Here is a 17,470-nt window from a genome sequence, read left to right as displayed (position 1 = left end):
CCTCTATTTATAGAGCACTGAGGCTAGATGAAAGTTTCCAGAGAGCTTTCTGGAAGGGCTCCCATCTAGCTGCTCTGAACGCTTGCAAAGGGAAACGAGCTTGCTACCTTGCTTCATAGTTTAGTTCTGCATATAGCATTCACTAACCCTTTGCAGTAAAACACATAGTGCACCAGGCAAGCATTTGATGTTATACATTGGCATTTACAAACCTCTGAAGAAGTTTTCTTCCTGACATGCCTCATCCCTATCTGGATTACGAATGCAAAATCAGAGGCTTGAGGCAGATTCTCTAACATGAACCCACATTCTCAATTAATTTTTATCCAAGGTCTGCAATTTAGTGCTATCTTAAGAGAACAGAGAGGGAGAACTGGTTTTAGCTTTAGTTTTTTCTTTAAAGATTCAGTCTCTTGAGGCTGATATTTTAAAATCAAATAAGGTTCCATTAACAAATGCACTGCTGAGTGTTGCTTCACAAAGATATAACTCAGCATTTCTTTTACTCATGTCACAGATGAAATATGGAATATTTCTTAAAATAGCGGAGAAATGGTCACCTTAACTAAAATAAGGTAGGAGCCAGGCTGAGTATAGAGTAGGCATATCCACAAACACACGAGCCTTTGTGTGTATATGAGCGAGACATGTTTGGCCTCTCACATTGATAAGTGGCTATTTACTTAAAAAAAAAAAAAAAGCAAGCAGCAAGCCCTTAACTACTTTTGCCCACAGCACATGGCTTTTATTGGAGGATATGTTTGCACAAGGGAGGAGCGTTGCCTCCCATCCATATTTCAACAACACGTACCATTTGGCAAACAGGTGAGGACAGAGTCTCTATCTATTCTCTGCCTACACTCTGGAGTTCTAACTCTAGCTATATCACACAGTGAGGAAACTGTAGTCTGACTAACTCTTTTAGGAATTAATCTGGTTTTTAGTGAAAAACCCTGAACATGGTCCTAGCATTAGACAGTCTGAGGTTAACCCCCCCCAAACCAACAAAACAACAACAAAAAAGAGAGAATAATGCCAGGGAGAACATGTAAGCCTAATGAAACAGTAAGGAAAAAAGTTAAATCCACTTCCTGACAAGATAAGTGTTATCATTTTCCATTGCACTGTCGGTGGATGAAGAATGTGTAAATTCTTGCTGACCTGTTTTTTGCTTCTGCATAAAAATGAAAGGCCATTTCTTCTAGTACTAATAAATGCCACCTTATCTCTAAGTCACTAATTAGCTAGCTGGGTGAGCAAGGAACAGGTTCAGGGTAGCAATACTAACAGTGACAAACTGATGCAGCATGATAGCAAGACTCAGACGCAACCCAACCCTAATTACAGCTCTGTAGCACGTACCATCACTCTGAGAACAAACCAAAGATGTTAATAATTCATATTCAGCTGTGTGCTTGCACCAGCTCCTGGTAAGTTTAATTTTCTGGGACTAATATTTAGGTACTGCTTTGTAAAAGCTCTCCAGCATACAGTTCCAGCATTATGTTTTAGTAGATTCATTAACAGTGTTGTATGATCTGAATGTCCAATGAAAGAGAGAAAACGAACAGTGTCAATTTAGATCAAGCAGGGGGAAGACAGGAATTTTTCATACTAATATAGGAATTTAGATTACTATGTATCCACTACTAGCATTCTGACTTTAGTAAATACCTGTCCTTGGTATAAGTTGCTTGGGAAGTGCATTAAAACATGCTGAAGTATCTTACTCCAGTATTAGACTAAGAGTATTTGCACAGAGGGTTGTGCTTATTAGCATAGGAAACAAGAAGACATGCAACACCTTCATAATGAGTGTGCATCAATATTACAGTTTTTAATACCACATTTGTTCAGTTCTAAAATCTCAAGAACTATTTTAATCAACAGACAGAACCTTTCAACTACTAAAACCTGAAAAGAAAAAAAAAACAACCAAAATTTACAAAATGTTAATCCCTTGGCATGCTGTTCATAGAATCAACAGCCTAAAACACCTTTCCCTGCATCCTTAGATAGAATCAGCTAATGCCAGACATTATCCAGTCTTGGTATAGAATATCCAGCACTTTGGGTCTGCTGATTCTCTCAATACAGTTTCAAAAGGAAAGGCTTCTCTCTCAGCTAGGGAGAAAGTAGAAATGGGTCAAGTTATATAATATGAAGTAAATAAGGGTGAAGTTACATGACATGACTGAGTCAGCTTACTGTTCTGATTTGGGTGGTCCTCTTTTCCCTCCCTAACTCCTGGCCCTGCTGGTCCACACCCTCTCTTGCACCACATCAAACCACTCGGTAAGCTGATCCAACTTGTTAATCCAACAGAAAACTATTCTCTTGAACTGACTCACCAAAGGGCTTGACAAGCGTGGTGCTAAGGTGCATGCTGCTGGAGGGAGTGAAACCACCCCTTTTGGTGGGCAGCAACTCAACACTGCGACTTACATGTACCACAACCGAAGAAAGCATTGCAGAAGGGCCTAAGAGGAGCACTGAAGGCAAACAGAAGGGCATGAAGTAAAAATCTGTCTTGGGGAAGGATGGAAATGCAAGAAAAGGCATCACAAAGTCCCTGGGATGGTGGAGACACTGAGGAGGGCAATGGCAGCAGAGCAACAGGACACTATATCCTGATATGCATCAGAGGGGTGCATGCAATCACACAGGCACTGTGTCCTGGCAGAAGGGGAACAGGGAGTGCAAGAGAACACAGTGTCGAGCTGTATGGCGTCCGTCTAGATTGCATAGCGATGGCTCTTCAGAGTTCAGGCTCACAAAGCTTGGGTACATGTGCGTGTCTCGAGCCAGCCCTGGCAAAGGTGAGCTCTTCAGATGCACTATCTTGTAGTTTAACAAAAGATGAGCTATAACATTGTATCCCCTTTGTTCAAGAAAAGGGGTAGGACACCATTGTTCACTTGGAAAACAAACAAAAATGAAGCCTGCGCCCATTCTTTTAAAGAAATAGCCTCATCAAAAAAAAAAAAAAAATCAAACCCCTAAGCCTTATTGAGGAATAACACCTAGTCAGGCTTATCAGCTCAAAAATTCCCTATTATCTTTTCCTTCCTCTCTTAAATTACTGGGGCAGGTTTCTCCTTTCACAACAGCAGATGTTTTAAACTTGCTCTTTTCTTAGAATCTCTCTTCTTGGTACAACTGCCTCAATAAGAAAAATAATTTAGAGATATCAGAAATTGTGCTAGCCAACTGAAGAAAGGGAGAAGAAACTGCATCTTCACCCAAAGATAAAATGACCAATCTTTTAACAAATGCATCTTTATGGCTTCGGGGACAGTTCTTGAGTTCCTCTCTTGAGCTCTGGGTAATAGTTTCTAGGAAATCTGGAAAAAAAAGGTGGAGACTGTAACTCATTAAATAGCATGATATATTGTAATGCACGAGCTGAGGCACTGTCAAGCTTCCCAAACCAAGGGGCACAGAGCAAACTGTCCTTCTTGCCCACACCCCAGGGCATCCTCCCAGTTCTCCTCTCCGAATACAAGGCAGGACACAGGCAGAAGAGACAACTACGTGCCTGGCAGCTGAAAGACGAGGAAAGAGAAAATATGATGTGCAATAAATCAGGTACACACAAAATAATCATGGCAGGCCACAATCATCCTAACATTGCTCGGCATTGTTTCCACCTTGATGATCTTTCAGCATGTCACGATGCTGAATCATGATGACACAGGGACAGGAAGCACGTATGAGATGCAAAGTGAAAAGGTCATGTTATGATTGTGGTCCTACGGAGAAGTGCTGGAGAGACTTTCTTTACATTGGAGTCCCTCGTTCTCATGCTGAAGGACTTGTCTGCACTGAAATCAAGAAAAGCTTCCAGAGCAGTGCAGATAAATTTGACCTACATACAAATAAAACAATAATTATTTTTTTTTTCCCCAAACTGCTTATCACTGTATCAGTATATAGATTTCAAACAGTGTTTAAAAAATGTAACCTTCTGCCCATAACTGGACTTTAAGCACCCCAAGGGCCTGCTGGCTTGCTTAAGTTAGAGGCCAAAAATGTACATAATTGTCAATCCTCAGCAACAGAGGCACTTCTTCTCTAACCAAAGCCAGAAATACTCCCTCTGGAGAAACCTCAAAAACAATGTGGGAAAAGCTTTTGAACTTTCCATGGTCCAAAGTTTAAAATGAGGACAAAACTGGAATGAGTCAGTCTTGAGCATTTTCTAAGATCTGCTGCATTTCTATAGCTTTACAGATACAGACATCTCGTAGCAGCATTTTCAGTTTAAAAAAAAAAACAAACAAAAAACACAACAAAAAACTACATTGTCTTATACTTCATTAGTGTAATTTAAATATGAATTATGAAAGTAGTCACATATTTTAATATGTATAAATCTCTCTGGATCAACCCTAACCATATTTTTGGTGTAATAAAAATAGGCTATATTCCCAGAGAAGCAAATGCATATCGTTTCAGACAGATTCAGGGACAGCAAAACCAGTTTTAGTTGGAAAGCCCAGTGGAATCCCACAATATTAAACACAATATTAAACACAAGTTTACACAAAGTAATTGAGACTACTTTTCCTTCTAATTTAGCCCAATCCTTATAATCTCAGATTATAATGAAAGGTTTTTCCTTTGAACATTACACCATTATGATATTCAGTGATAAACAACCAAATTATTCTGTTACTTTAATTTCATCAGAAACTTTTAAGGAAACTCTACAGTGGCATCAGCAAGCACTAAGCGGGATGAGAAGTGGTCCAGGGTACTGTGGATTATTTTCAGGACTCTAAGCCTGATTCTCTCTTGTCCCAAGGGCTGCGTGCCACTTCATACTGTAACAGGAGAATATCAAGCTCTTGGCGTATCAGAGACCTGAAGCCTGGATCTTGGAAACTGCTGAGACCCCTGAGCTTGTGCTGGCCACAGAGTGATTCGATGGGACCCTGCGGTCGGTCAGGTGCTCCTCCATAACACTCTTGGTCAATAACCCTGCACCCATATGCCTTCCAGATCACCTCTAATGGGTGACCCTTTCCTGGCTTTGCAGAAACAGGGGGCAGGGGAGGTGGTTGGGAAATGAATCGACCATGATAACCCTTTGAGTACCTCAGGAAAAGAGTGTGCATTCAACAAAGGAGCACTTGCATAGCCTTGTGGATGTACTTTGTACAGTTTGTCCTGATTAGAAAGGAAGTGAGTTTAACAGAGAATCCATCTCAGACAAACAGTTCTCTAGTTTTATTTGGAAAAGCTGCAAACCTGTTACAGTTCACTTGCTAGTACGAAAAGCAAGCTTGAAAAATGCCACTGTTGAGATTAGTGAATAATGGTTTAAGTGGAATAAAGAGCAGTCAGGCTGAAGAACACTGGAGTGATCTGGGGGAAGAGAGCAAATGCTACAAACTCCCAAGTTCTGAATCCTAATCACGATGTTGTTGTGGACAAACATCTGTCTGACTGACACCTTACACTACCACCAACTTCAGGAGCACACGTAGCTTCCAAGCAGCCTTCTGGCAGCTGTGCAAAACTTAGGCTGGAGTCCCAGGGACTTTTTTCCTGTTCACAGCAAAACTACCTGACGAGGAGATTACTTTTTATTTAAACTTTATTTCTAAGCTGATTTTGTTCTGTGAATTAAACTTCTCTAATCTTGTTATTCTGGATTCCCCCCTCTCCCTGGACTTCAAAGGTTCTTTTTCAGTTGCTTATGTAACCTTACCACTGCAGTACTCAAAATATATAAAGTATGATATAAATGCAGCTATTATTACTACTTAATGAAAACAGAAGTTATTCATTGACCAACCTTCTTTTTTTTTTTTTCATTTCTAATAAACATATCAGATCCATATCTAAGTGGTGACAAAAAACTATGACCTTGCATTAAGTTTATCCCACAACATCCTCATGATGACCAGTAATATTTTAAAGACTTTTCATCTGCACTCTCTGCAAAGCAGTATGTTTCATCATTACCTAGTCACCAGTCAATTTCTTCTCCAACATTCACTGACACAGACAAGAAATTAGCTATCTTGGAAATGCCACATTAGAGAGCAAGGGAAGGGTAGCCAGCAGAAAAGAAAAATGAGGAAGTCACTTCCTCCTCAGTTTTGGCAACCACCATGTTGGTCATTTTGCTGTGTATACCATATGTTGCTTTTCGTTGTGCTTTGTTCTTACACTGTCTTTTGAGAAGCAAGCTTTTTGGCAATGAATAGGGTCTTTATATGCTTGGAAAACATTTCTAGCATGTTGTAGACACTACTGTAATATAAATACTCATTGTCTTCCAGAGTTTCCTTACTGCCACCACCACAACCACTGTTTTCTGCAGCTCTGTCACTGGGCAACGACCTTCATTAAATTGTTTTGTGCCACTGGTGAAGTGCTGTAATCATAAAATGCAGAAAATGCTTCATGTACCTGAAGACAGATGTTGTTGAACTTTGTCTTTCTGTTGACCAAGCTGGGGAACAGTATATCAAGACAACCTGAAGTAGCTCAGCATGTTAGCAAATGTAAAAATGAAGACCTTTAACTGCATCCCAAAAGACGTGTGGGAAAGAACAAAAGACTTCTGAAGCCAAACAGCCCATGAATTAATAACTATCATTAGGTTTTAGCCAGGCACCATATTTGTACCTTGGTCCTTTTCTTATTTGTTTCATACTTGGACTACCGAGTTTGGAGCCTGTGACTTTCATCTCCATCATGTTTGCTGAAGGAGTATGCAACAAATGTAAAAGCTCTTTAATTCTTCAGTTTCTTTCTGGCAAAACATCATTGTTTGCATTTCTGAAGTTTTTGAAAATAACAGCCTTAGCTCTCTTCTCATTTAGCCTGGTTTAACAGTGCTGCAAGTCTGAGGAATTCAGCTGTGTTAATCTCAGTTTAAAGCAAGCTAGAGCAATGCCTAGCCAAGTATTTCTGACTTATTTCATATACCTGTAGTTAAAGAACAACTCCTGTTAAACATAGATTAAAAATCTGTCCACTTTATGTTCTGGACTTAAAACTTGCTTTTAACTGACCTCCTTCTGCCTCTACCTCTGTATTTTCCTCCCTTTAAGAGCAAAGAACAAAGAAATTACTAATCTGTGAATCTATCTGGTTTTAGTTCCCAGCTTTTTCCCGTTCACTCAGCTTTTTTTTTAATTCAGCCTTGGAGCCTGCTGATCACATTCACCTTGAAATCTCATCCTCTGGACTTTCATGACCTTGTCCTCTCAGTACTCCTTCTGCCTTTCTAATAATTCACCCTGTTTTTCCTTCTCATTTTCTGTTTATGTACCACAGGCGTTTGTAGCCTTGGCACACTTTGTTTCTCCTTTCACATCCTTCACGTAGCACACGCAATGCCTAACATTCCTCCAAGTCCTATTGCCATGTCAGTTAATTTTAAATCCAGTTCTATATAGAGAGATGATAACAGCCAAACCATTTTAATTGCATACATAAAGTCATCTCACTACAAGTATATTACAGTCTTAAGCCTCACAACAGCCAGTGAGGAGCGAAAGCATTACTATTCCTATTCTACAGTGGCAAGGAAAAACTTATTTATCCAAACTCACACGAAGGCCTGTGGCAGCCTGAGGGTTACCAACCAGAGAATTCATTTCACCTTTCTACCTCCAGATCCATGTATTGGCTTATGTACTGGACACTTCTGGGACTTCAGAATGGATCTGCTTAACTTACAGGCAGTGGCACACCAACTTCTGGTGCTGCCTCCCACCAGCCCAGCCCACAGAGTGAACACTTGCTGTCTGCTCACCAAACGGTTCTCCGAGGGGGTGGGCAGGAGAACCCTCATCCTGAGAAAGTCCTTGCTCCAGCTTACCGCAAGGCTCTGAGGCACCGACCACCAGCTGGGCTTCATTGCAGGGAATCAGAGAATACATCCCACTTTCCTAACATCTACCGCAAGCAAGCAAAGCCACGGTTAAGTCGGATCAATCGGAGCTTACACATCACCTCAGAGGAGTCCAGGTCCTCACGTGGCTTCTGACAGGCGATGTGACTGCATTGAGACCTTCATCCCTACGCCAGCGCTGCTCTGCCAAACCAGCTTCCTTTTTCCCCATCAGGGGCTTTGACATGTTGATGGCAGCATTGGCCGCAGCTCTTGGCCTCTCCTCGTTTCAGCAGCCACATCACTTACTCCTTCTTCCTGCTTTTTACTTTTTTAACCGGTCTGACTCCGGCCTTCGCTACTGCCCAGTTAGGTGGGACACAAGCCACAGGTTATTTCGGAAGGTGCCAGTACCAGCTATCGGCGGGGATATTTTGGGGCCTACGGGAGTGACAAAACCTGGCCCTCCACCGTGCCCGGGTGCCGCCGTCACCCTGTCTGTCACTCAAGGCCGCAGCTTCCATGTCAGCCGGGCCGGCTCCCCTCCTGCCCCTCGCAGCCCCCGCCTCACCGGCGGCGGCCCGCACCCCCACCCCACCCGGACGGGCAGCTCGCCACTGGCGACAGGGACACGGGCACCCACGGAATAGCGTCCCACCGCTCGCCGGGGGTCGCCAGGGGTGTCCCGGGCAGAGCTCCCCCCCTCCCCTGGCGGCGTGGGTCCGCGGCGGAGGCAGCCGCGGAGGCCGCGCTCCCCGAGTGGCCGCTTCCGCCCGCCCGCCAGCCGCCGGGGCGCCCGGCCGAGACCCGAGGCCTGTCCGGGCGCCGGGGCTGGGCCCGGCAGCTGCGGCGGCTTGATGGAGGCCGGGCTGTCCCTCCGCAAAGCGCGGCGCGGCGCGGCTCGGCTCGGCTCGGCTCGGCTCGGCGCGGCCTGCCCTGCCCTGCCCCGGCCCGGCCCCGCCCGCCGGGCGGCGCGGCCCCGCCCGCCTTGACGCGCCGGCGGCGCTGGCGGGCTGGAAGTGGCGTACGTGCAAAGCGGGCCGCGAGTGGCGCCTCCTCCTCGCCCGGACACAGCGGCGGAGGCGCGGCGGGGAGACGCGGCGGCCGCGCCGGCCCGCGCACTAGGCAGAGAGGCCGGCGGGGAGCGGAAGGCAGCCCCCCCCCTCCCCAAGCGCACTGCGCCAGCCGGCCGCCCCCCGCCGCCGCTCTGCCCCCCCCCGCCCCGCTCTCTTCGGCCGCGCCGCCGGCGGGGCGGCGATGAGGCGGCAGTAGCGGCGGTAGCGGCGCAGGGTGGGCGGCGCGGGCCCCCGCGGCAGCCCCGCGCCCGGCCGCCCCAAAGGAGGCCGCGGGCCGGCGGAAGCGGAGGGCGGCGGGGGCCGCGGCGGAGCCGGGCGGCCATGATGCAGTGAGCGCTCCCTCCCCGCGCGGCCGGGCGGGGGCCCGCGTTAGCGCCGCTCCCGCCCGCCTCCTTACATAACCCCTCGGCGGCGGAGCGGGGCTGCGGCGGCACCACCACCAGCGCCATGGCGAATGACAGCGGCGGCGGGGCCGGCCAGGGCGGCGGCGAGAGCAGCAGCAGCAGCAGCAGCAGCAGTAGCGGCGGCAGCAGCGAGCGCGACCGGCAGTACTGCGAGCTGTGCGGGAAGATGGAGAACCTGCTGCGGTGCGGGCGTTGCCGCAGTTCCTTCTACTGCAGCAAGGAGCACCAGCGCCAGGACTGGAAGAAGCACAAGCTCATCTGCCGCGGCGGCGGCGCGGCGGCGGCGGGCGCAGCAGGGGGCGCTGCCGAGCCCCGCGGCGGGCACCCCGCGCCGACCCGCGCCCACAGCGCCGGGGCCGCGGCGGGAGGCGGCAGCCGGGCGGCGGGACCCGCGGCCGAGAAGGGCGCAGCGCCGCCGTCCCCGGAGGCCCCCGCCGAGGGCGCCCCGCTGACCAACAACCACGCCGCCGCGGCCGCCGGCGGTGAGGCGGAGGCCCCGGCCGCGGCCCAGTCCGCGTCGCCCTCCGGGGAGGCGGTGCTGCTGTACCGGGACAAGTCGAACCTGTACCCGGGCGGCGTGCAGGCGGGGCCCGGCGGGGCTGCGCTGCGCCCCAACGGGCAGACGAAGTCGCTGGTGCCGCAGAGGCTGGCGCTGGAGTACATCGTGCCCTGCATGAACAAGCACGGCATCTGCGTGGTGGACGACTTCCTCGGCAAGGAGCTGGGCGGGCTGGTGGCCCAGGAGGTGCGGGCCCTCCACCACACCGGCCGCTTCACCGACGGGCAGCTCGTCAGCCAGAAGAGCGACTCCTCCAAGGACATCCGCGGCGACAAAATCACCTGGGTGGAGGGTAAGGAGCCGGGCTGCCAGACCATCCGGCTCCTCATGAACAGCATGGACGATCTCATCCGACACTGTAACGGCAAGCTGGGCAACTACAAAATCAACGGCAGGACGAAAGTGAGTGCGGGAGCCGGGACGCCCGGGGCGGGGGGACCGGCGCTTCCCCGGGAGGGGGTGTGGGTGCGCGCACGTGTGCGCCTGTCTGCGGGTGTGCGTGCGTGTGCGCACGTCCGTCCGACTGTCTGTGCGTGTATCTGTCTGTGTCCGCCTGTCAGTCGCGTGTCTGTCTGTCTGTGGGCGTGCGCGCTCGCAGCCGCCTCCCACCGCCCGTCCGCCCGTACCGGGACCCCCAGCCCCAGCGGCGGGCCCAGGCCGGGTGGGCCGCAGCACGGGCGGCAGGCGAGTGTTGTCCGCGGTCAGCGCCCAGGGCTTGCTCTCGACCGAGAGGCTGTGAAAGAGTTTGCTTGCCCTCTCGCTTTTCCACAGCATGAGGGGGAAAAAAACATAACCAACCCAACAAAAAAACCCGCGATCTCATTTTTGTCCCTGCGCTTTGCTAAAAACTTGACCTGGAAGCTTATCCCGCTAGGCGATGACTGTTGAAATGCAAGTTTTCCCGTGCTCTCCCGAAAAAACCGAAAGCAATACGCTCCTTGGCTCCTGGAAGCAGGGGGCGGCGGCTGCGGCGCGCCTCGGGAGGAGCAGCACCCCGCACCTTCCCCGCAGCAGCACCCGCTGAGGGTGAAGGGGCAGGGTTTTGGTAAGTCCTGGCTCAGAGTGCGGCCTGCCAAGTGCTGGACTTGGGGAGATGCGCGTCGGTGGACGAGTGCCCCGGTGGCACCGTAACCGATGAGTTACGGTGCGAGCCCCTGGCAGTTGGTGCTGCAGTGAGACACAGCCGTGAGGAGCGGACTGGCTTTCAGGAGAGATTTTAGTTTTTTTATACTATCATCAGGACTCTTTTCTGCAAAAATCTTACTCTTTAGCTGTATTTTGAGACCGGAGAACTGAGTCAAAATCTCCGATTGTATTAGCCTAATTTGCAATTCCCTTCTAGTCCTTTAAATGAAATTCACGCCCTTGGTAAAGAACTAGTAATGAATATTCATCAGTATCTTTTCAGGGTTCTTTTTTTTTTTTTTTTAAAAAAAAGAGGGGGGGAAGCCCCTTCACAGTTTGCTACCTCTGTTAAAACATAAGGAATCTAATGAATTGGTAGGAACCATCCGGCCGTGGTGGCTGCACTGTCACAGACAGGCTGTTGTTGCTGCAGGTGCAGAATCTCAGCTGGTAGGAAGCTGCGGGAGGGAGGAGGGGAGAAACTGGAAGGCAAAAAACAGCCTTGGATTTGTTTGGAGCACGGGAAACTCCCCTGATAAAGAAAACTGGGTGGGAACTTTCCAGTTTTTTGAAACACGGCCTTTGCTACCTTGAGTTGAACCAGTTCTACACTGAAACTTTTTAGAGGGAACATGGCTTAGATTCCTCCTAGATCCTTGTTAGCTTGGACTTTTCTAAGCCAATTTATCTTTTGGACAGTCTTGTCGAGGCCCCAGTGGTTCAAACTTGCACTCTGAAAATACCGGTGGCTTTGCTGGGTTTCAATTTTATGCAGCAAAGAGGAATACCGCTTCAGGTTTTATGTGCGGCGGTATGCTTCTGTAAATAATATATGCCAGGGCTTTAGAAGAGGACTTCTGGAATTGTAATCCCGAATCATGCGTGCAATTCCTGGACTACTGTATCTTAGCTGTTACTTTTGCTAATGGTGAAAGACAGAGAATCATCTCTTCATGCTGCACGCTTTTGTGGAGCAGCAGCAAAACCATGAAGATTGTTCAGCCTCACTTGGTTTTCAGTCAGTTGCTGAAATTCCTCTGTGTTTGGGGGATCAGAACAGGTGCAGGGGTCCAATCAGTAAAGGTGCAGTGCTTTCTCCTTGGTGATACAGAAATACGTTATTTTCTGTCTTCTCACCTTTCCTTGCTTATCTCCCCATGAAAGTTAGGGCTTGCAGTGCTGCAGGAAAGCTCAGCTGCCAGAGCAGAATGAAAACTGTCAGTCACTCTCACAGATTCACTCCTGAGTTAAATAAACAGAAGCAGTTGGTGAACAAGAGATGAACAATTCAGTCTGATCTGTTGAAACGTGAGGGAATGCTTATTCGGAAAGTCAGCAGGGGTAGAAGTGATGTGACTTTCACATCTCTTGCCGTTCCATGGAGAACTGTACCTTTCCTCTGCCATTAATGCCACAGTAAGTTGAGTTGAATGACTGTGGTGGGGAGAGCAGTCCGGCAGTGGAAACTTCTGTACATCCCTTCAGAGCTCTTGGCTGTACAGGGGGAAAGGGAAGATATAAACACAGAGACGCTTCTTGGTTATCTAAAGTAATTTTATCTTCACTTGGCCCTGCTTTTTCTGAATAGAGGTTTGATTGCCTTGCTGCTGGAGCCCAGTATACTTTTTATGCTTGGCAGTATAGATTGGTGTGCACTGGAGATGCTGTGATAGCTTCCACAGGTTACTCTGGAGCTTTTGCATGCTGACAGCTGCTTAGTTCATTTAGTCAAATACAGTCTGCTTTCAAATCTTTATGGGTATGCTGCATTTGCATTCACAGCAAAGACTTTTAAAAAGAAACGATCCACACCTAGTATTTATTCTTATTGGTTTCATTTCAAGTAACAGGACCAAAATGTATGGAAGTGTGGCACATATTGACCGACTGAGCCCTTACAGAATAATTTTACTATTCCTGTGTGCGTATGCTGCAATACTGTGGTTTGCATAGCTAGTGTGTGGCGAACTTAGTGTACCATTCTACTGACGGTGCTAAATAAACCAATTTGCAGTGTCGCAGGTGAGATTTGTAATTCCCCAGCATCTGAACCAGCAAAAGAATTCTAGCCCTTGGGGATCCCCCTGCGCTCTTTAAAACGCTGCCAGTGCTGGGTGATGGGTTGGAACGGTATGAAATTATTGCAGTTTGGTACTGCACCTCGTGCAACAGGGGACCTGCTAGAATTGGGCTGTGCTCATAAATGTCAGGGATGTAGCTGTGGTGAGGAGATTTGGGGTGGTGAAGTCTAGGACTTTTTGTTTCCTCAAAAAGTCATTTACTGAGAAATCAGATGTGCAGTGTTGTAGCTTTGAGGAGAAGGTGATTTTTGTATTAACAGTTCTTGCAGTGTGTTGTTTTAGTTTGTTTCTTTAAGCCTAACTTTAATTTTTTTTATTAGACCTTTAAGTGAAAAACAGGCAAAAAACCCAAACCACTTGCAGACAGTTATTTAAAATATTGTTGTTGGGTTCACTGCAGTGTCTTCTTAGAAAACTGGCTTTGGTTTTGAATGTTGTGCAAGGATTGGCATTATGTTCCAGGAGTCACAGGAGTTTTTATTGAATCTTTAACCTTTACTGGATCTAGTTCGAGCTCTGTAAACAAGCATATCCTACTAGAGGGAATGGTTCATAAATAAATCTGCTCCAAAGTATGCTGAAATTCCTACCCTCTTTCTATTAATGAGTCTTTAAAAATGTTTTGTTAACTAAATATACCTATCTTGGAGTTTTATTCTTTGTGCTTTAACTAGCAGCTGGGTACTTTTACAGAAATGAATGGATTACAGATCAAAGGTTTTAATGGTGCTCAAGGGTCATTGTTTTTGGTGTTGGGGAAAAATAGCTGTAGATAAAATGGAAGAGATGATACTTCGAATTTAATTAAGACTTAACTTGTGTACATGTTGGTGTTGTTGCAGTGACCTTGCCATCACTTCTACAAAGTGTCTAGAAGCAGTACATGAAAAGGGGAGAAGAAATGGATCTTGACATGTATACCCTGCATCTCTTAGCCTGTAAAACTATCTGTCAGGGAAAAAGCTACATTGTTTTAATGGAATCTGTTTTAAACTGATATACATTCACCAGGGCCTGCCTCTTAAGGTAAAAGGACAGGAAATAGGGTAAAATATTAAGTGTGAAAAACCTGAGATTTTACATTTGAAAGTCTCTGTGAGAGGTTTTCTCTAGACTAACTGGGCTACTTAGAACTGATCTACTTAAACTGATGTGGTTCTGCCTAGACCTGACCGTCATCAATAGATCACTCTCCAGCCTGAAAGGTATCCATATAGCAGTAGGTATAAACTAGCCAACTACCTTTGAGGTGTGTGGACAGTACAGCAGCAGTTATAAGAGAATGGTTAACTATTTACTCATCTCAGAAGTCCTGACTTACTGCATTCCTTGCCTTTGTTCTTTTAGTCTTTCTTTGCAGACTCTGCTTCCTTCTTTTCTCTAGCAGATGGTGGCACATACTTGTATGCATGAGCTGTAGTGTCTTTCTCCTACTTCCTGTTATTTTCTAGGGTTTTTTTCTGCCATCTCTTACCAAAATATTGTCGTCTTTTTTTTTTTTTTCCTTTTCTCTTATCAGTTAGCACAGTTGTATATGCACGTATTTCTCTTTCCTGCCTGTTCGGTCTTAGATAGCCAGTGGAGGTATAAACCTGCTCATCAAAGTCAGGGAGTGAAATCTTCCTGAATCTCACCCAGGTGAGAATGTTTTTTCTCCTTCCCCCCACAGAGGCTGAGAAGGGCTTAAGGGAGGGGGCAGCTTTCTGATTATTTTTTTTTTTTTTGCTAGGTTTCTCTTCTCCCTAGTGTGGACTCTGCTGATCATCTAAAACTTCATATAAATCTGAAGTTTGCATCCTAAACTGGTACTGCAGTAATATTGGGACATCCCAGTCATGGACCCGGATTCCTAATAATCACCATATAAACGGACATCTGATCTACCAGCTGTTCCTGCTTCTGCTCCCATGACACTCAGCGCCACCCATCTCCTAACACTACCCTGTGCCTTCTATTGGTAGCAGATAGAATAGGCAGTTTGACAGTCCCTGTTACATCCCTTGAGTTTTTGCTTCATTACAGTTCAGATTGCTGCATTTTATTGCTCTACTGTCTCTACCAGTGGGCCAGTGGCACCTGCTGCTTCTCAGCTATGAGTGGCTTAAAAATTTGCTGTATTAGTTACACGTCGTGCAAGCCTGCTTCTCTGCTTTTTATTGAAATTGTTGAATTACATAATTCCTCGTCTCTTACTCTCTCCCTGCCTCCAATCTCAAAATAAACTGACCTAATGTAAGTATTTTAAATGCTGCTTGTAATTCCCTGGATGGTCATCAGTGTTCGATATGATGCTGTGTGCTAGAGCATCCTGGAGTTTTCTGAAGACCTAGAGGGCTTTGAATTCAGACTAGTCAGACTGTGGCCTCCTAAATTAGCTTCTTTCAAAGTCCTTTAGGAAATAATGATCTAAGAGTGAGTGAATTTCTCATACCCTACTGTTAGCTTTTCTATAAACTGGAAAGAAGAGGCTCTCTCTTCTGGCCATTTATTTATATTGCAGTTTTCCTATAAACATGTTGGATTAATGTTACCAAGGAAAGAGAAACATAGCTAAGGAGCAGTAATCAGCTGATAGAGTTGAAGCTGTCAGCAGCCGTGTAGCGCTGAGAAGGGGCAGAGAACATGGGAGAGGGATAGGTTAAGTCTAACTTTTGCAGATGCTGTTTAAAATAGCATACAGGAGACCTGAGTAAGATTTCTGAATGTTCTTTCCGCTGTGTCTTATTCTTCAAAATATAACCATGTGGCAATGGGAAGACAGATGAAAATAAGAGGTGGAGGAGAAGGGCTTGGCCACCAAGCAGGTACTGGAAGTGATGATGGTGGCAGAACACTGGTAGAAGGAAAGCGATCACAGAGGTGGTTGCTGGGCTCTGCTGTAGCTTGGGGTGAGTCCCACTCTGATCAGAGGACTCAAGAGGAGCTGTGGCTGGGGTTCTGGGCTGAGGAATGTCTGTAAAGTAGGGGGCTTCCCCTCGATTTCCCTGTGGCATGCTTGGTTACAGAGATCCTTCTGTATCATTCTGGGGATTTATTTCACTATCATACCTCAAATTTATTTCTTGGTAGGAAACTTACTGATATAATTGGTTCCTAATGAATGACTGTATGGATTGGAATTTGTCACCAGGTTGTGCGAAAGTGTGTCTAGGTCTCTCTGTCTCCCAATACTTGAGTTGCTAGACCTTGATACAAGGTATGACCGATGCTCATACTTACATATTCTTTTCCTGACAGCAATATTTCTGTTGACCATAGTGTTTTCTTCTAGACGAGTGTGCAGGTCAGTGAAAGATTGTATGGTGATTCGTGGATACTCAGCAGCCCATGGTTCTTATATCCCTGTTGTGGTAGAGCCCTGATGTGAAGAATACAGTTTAATTTATTGTTCCTCATGTACAAGCATTTTGGGTCCCAAACAGAACAGATGATCAAAAGGCTGTCTGTTGTCTCTAATGCGAATGATCTTTTGATCAAGAAGCACAGCATCCAAAAATGATGCTTGTTTATGGCCAGTGAAAACAACAACATGAACGTTGCTGAGATTCTGGCAGGTTATCCTATGAGAGAAAACTGCAAAGATATACCAGTTTCTGACAGGCAACTTTGTGGTGATTGTAACTTTGAAGTGTGGTATGAATATTATGTGTCTAAGGGTGGAGAGCATTGCCTGTGACTGGTAGGAACTTCTCCATACCCCTGTGTCTTAGGCTGTAGTTCCGTGAACGCTTTCGTCTGGCACTGCTGGAGAAGTAGTCACTCTTCTTTGCCAGCACAAGTATTTACATGGCCATCCTGTGAACTGGTTTGGGGAACTGATCCATCTGAAAAGTAAACTGGCAAAAGAAGTGCTCCTGGTTCAGTGTTCGGATGTTTGTGCTGGCACCAGGGACTGGCAGATGGTGAAACTTGCTTTCAGCTGCAATGCAAATTTATGCCAGTTTAAAGTGTTTGCCAAACTACAGCCTTAGTTTAACACTTAGGGACTGATTATCCCAAAATTTGCCTGTGAAAATTCAAACAGAGTTTAAGAAATCTTTGCTAGCTGTGTTTGGGTTTTTTTTCTTTCTTAACCTTTCTTTTCTTTGTTCTTCCATGTTGATTGTGAGACTCAATTCTTGCCATCAGAAATGGATTCTTCTGTCCTCCAAGGATCTTTCTTGTGACAGTTTTGTATGGAATCTTTGCTTGTCTACCCACCATGTGATCCCATGTAACATGCCCAGGGAAAAAAGTATTTTCTCCAAATGAAAACTTTTTTTTTCCCCCATCCCTGCCCCTCACCCCCCAGCTTCAAAAGCAACCTACTAGCTAGATTTCTTATGCTTGTTGACTATCTTTATCCATTATTCTCGAGTTTTATTAGCACC

General features: G+C 46.5%; 1 protein-coding gene across 2 annotated transcripts in view; it reads left to right on the top strand.

Annotated features, from left to right (window-relative positions):
• The first annotated feature begins 8,869 nt into the window (after window positions 1-8,869).
• Window positions 8,870-17,470, top strand: part of EGLN1 (egl-9 family hypoxia inducible factor 1) — a 39,803-nt gene continuing 31,202 nt past the window's right edge. Inside the window, exons 1-2 of one of the 2 annotated variants that reach the window (XM_074896735.1) lie at window positions 8,870-9,777; window positions 9,823-10,296. In XM_074896735.1, coding sequence (XP_074752836.1) covers window positions 9,379-9,777; window positions 9,823-10,296 — 873 coding nt within the window. In that variant the 5' untranslated portion in view covers window positions 8,870-9,378. Of the gene's footprint in view, window positions 10,297-17,470 lie in introns of both variants that reach the window. The other variant, XM_074896734.1, reaches the window with a different exon arrangement.

Source organism: Athene noctua, chromosome 1, assembly GCF_965140245.1.
Source record: "Athene noctua chromosome 1, bAthNoc1.hap1.1, whole genome shotgun sequence".
Classification (NCBI taxonomy): Eukaryota; Metazoa; Chordata; class Aves; order Strigiformes; family Strigidae; genus Athene; species Athene noctua.
This window is presented reverse-complemented; position numbering and strand designations above follow the sequence as displayed.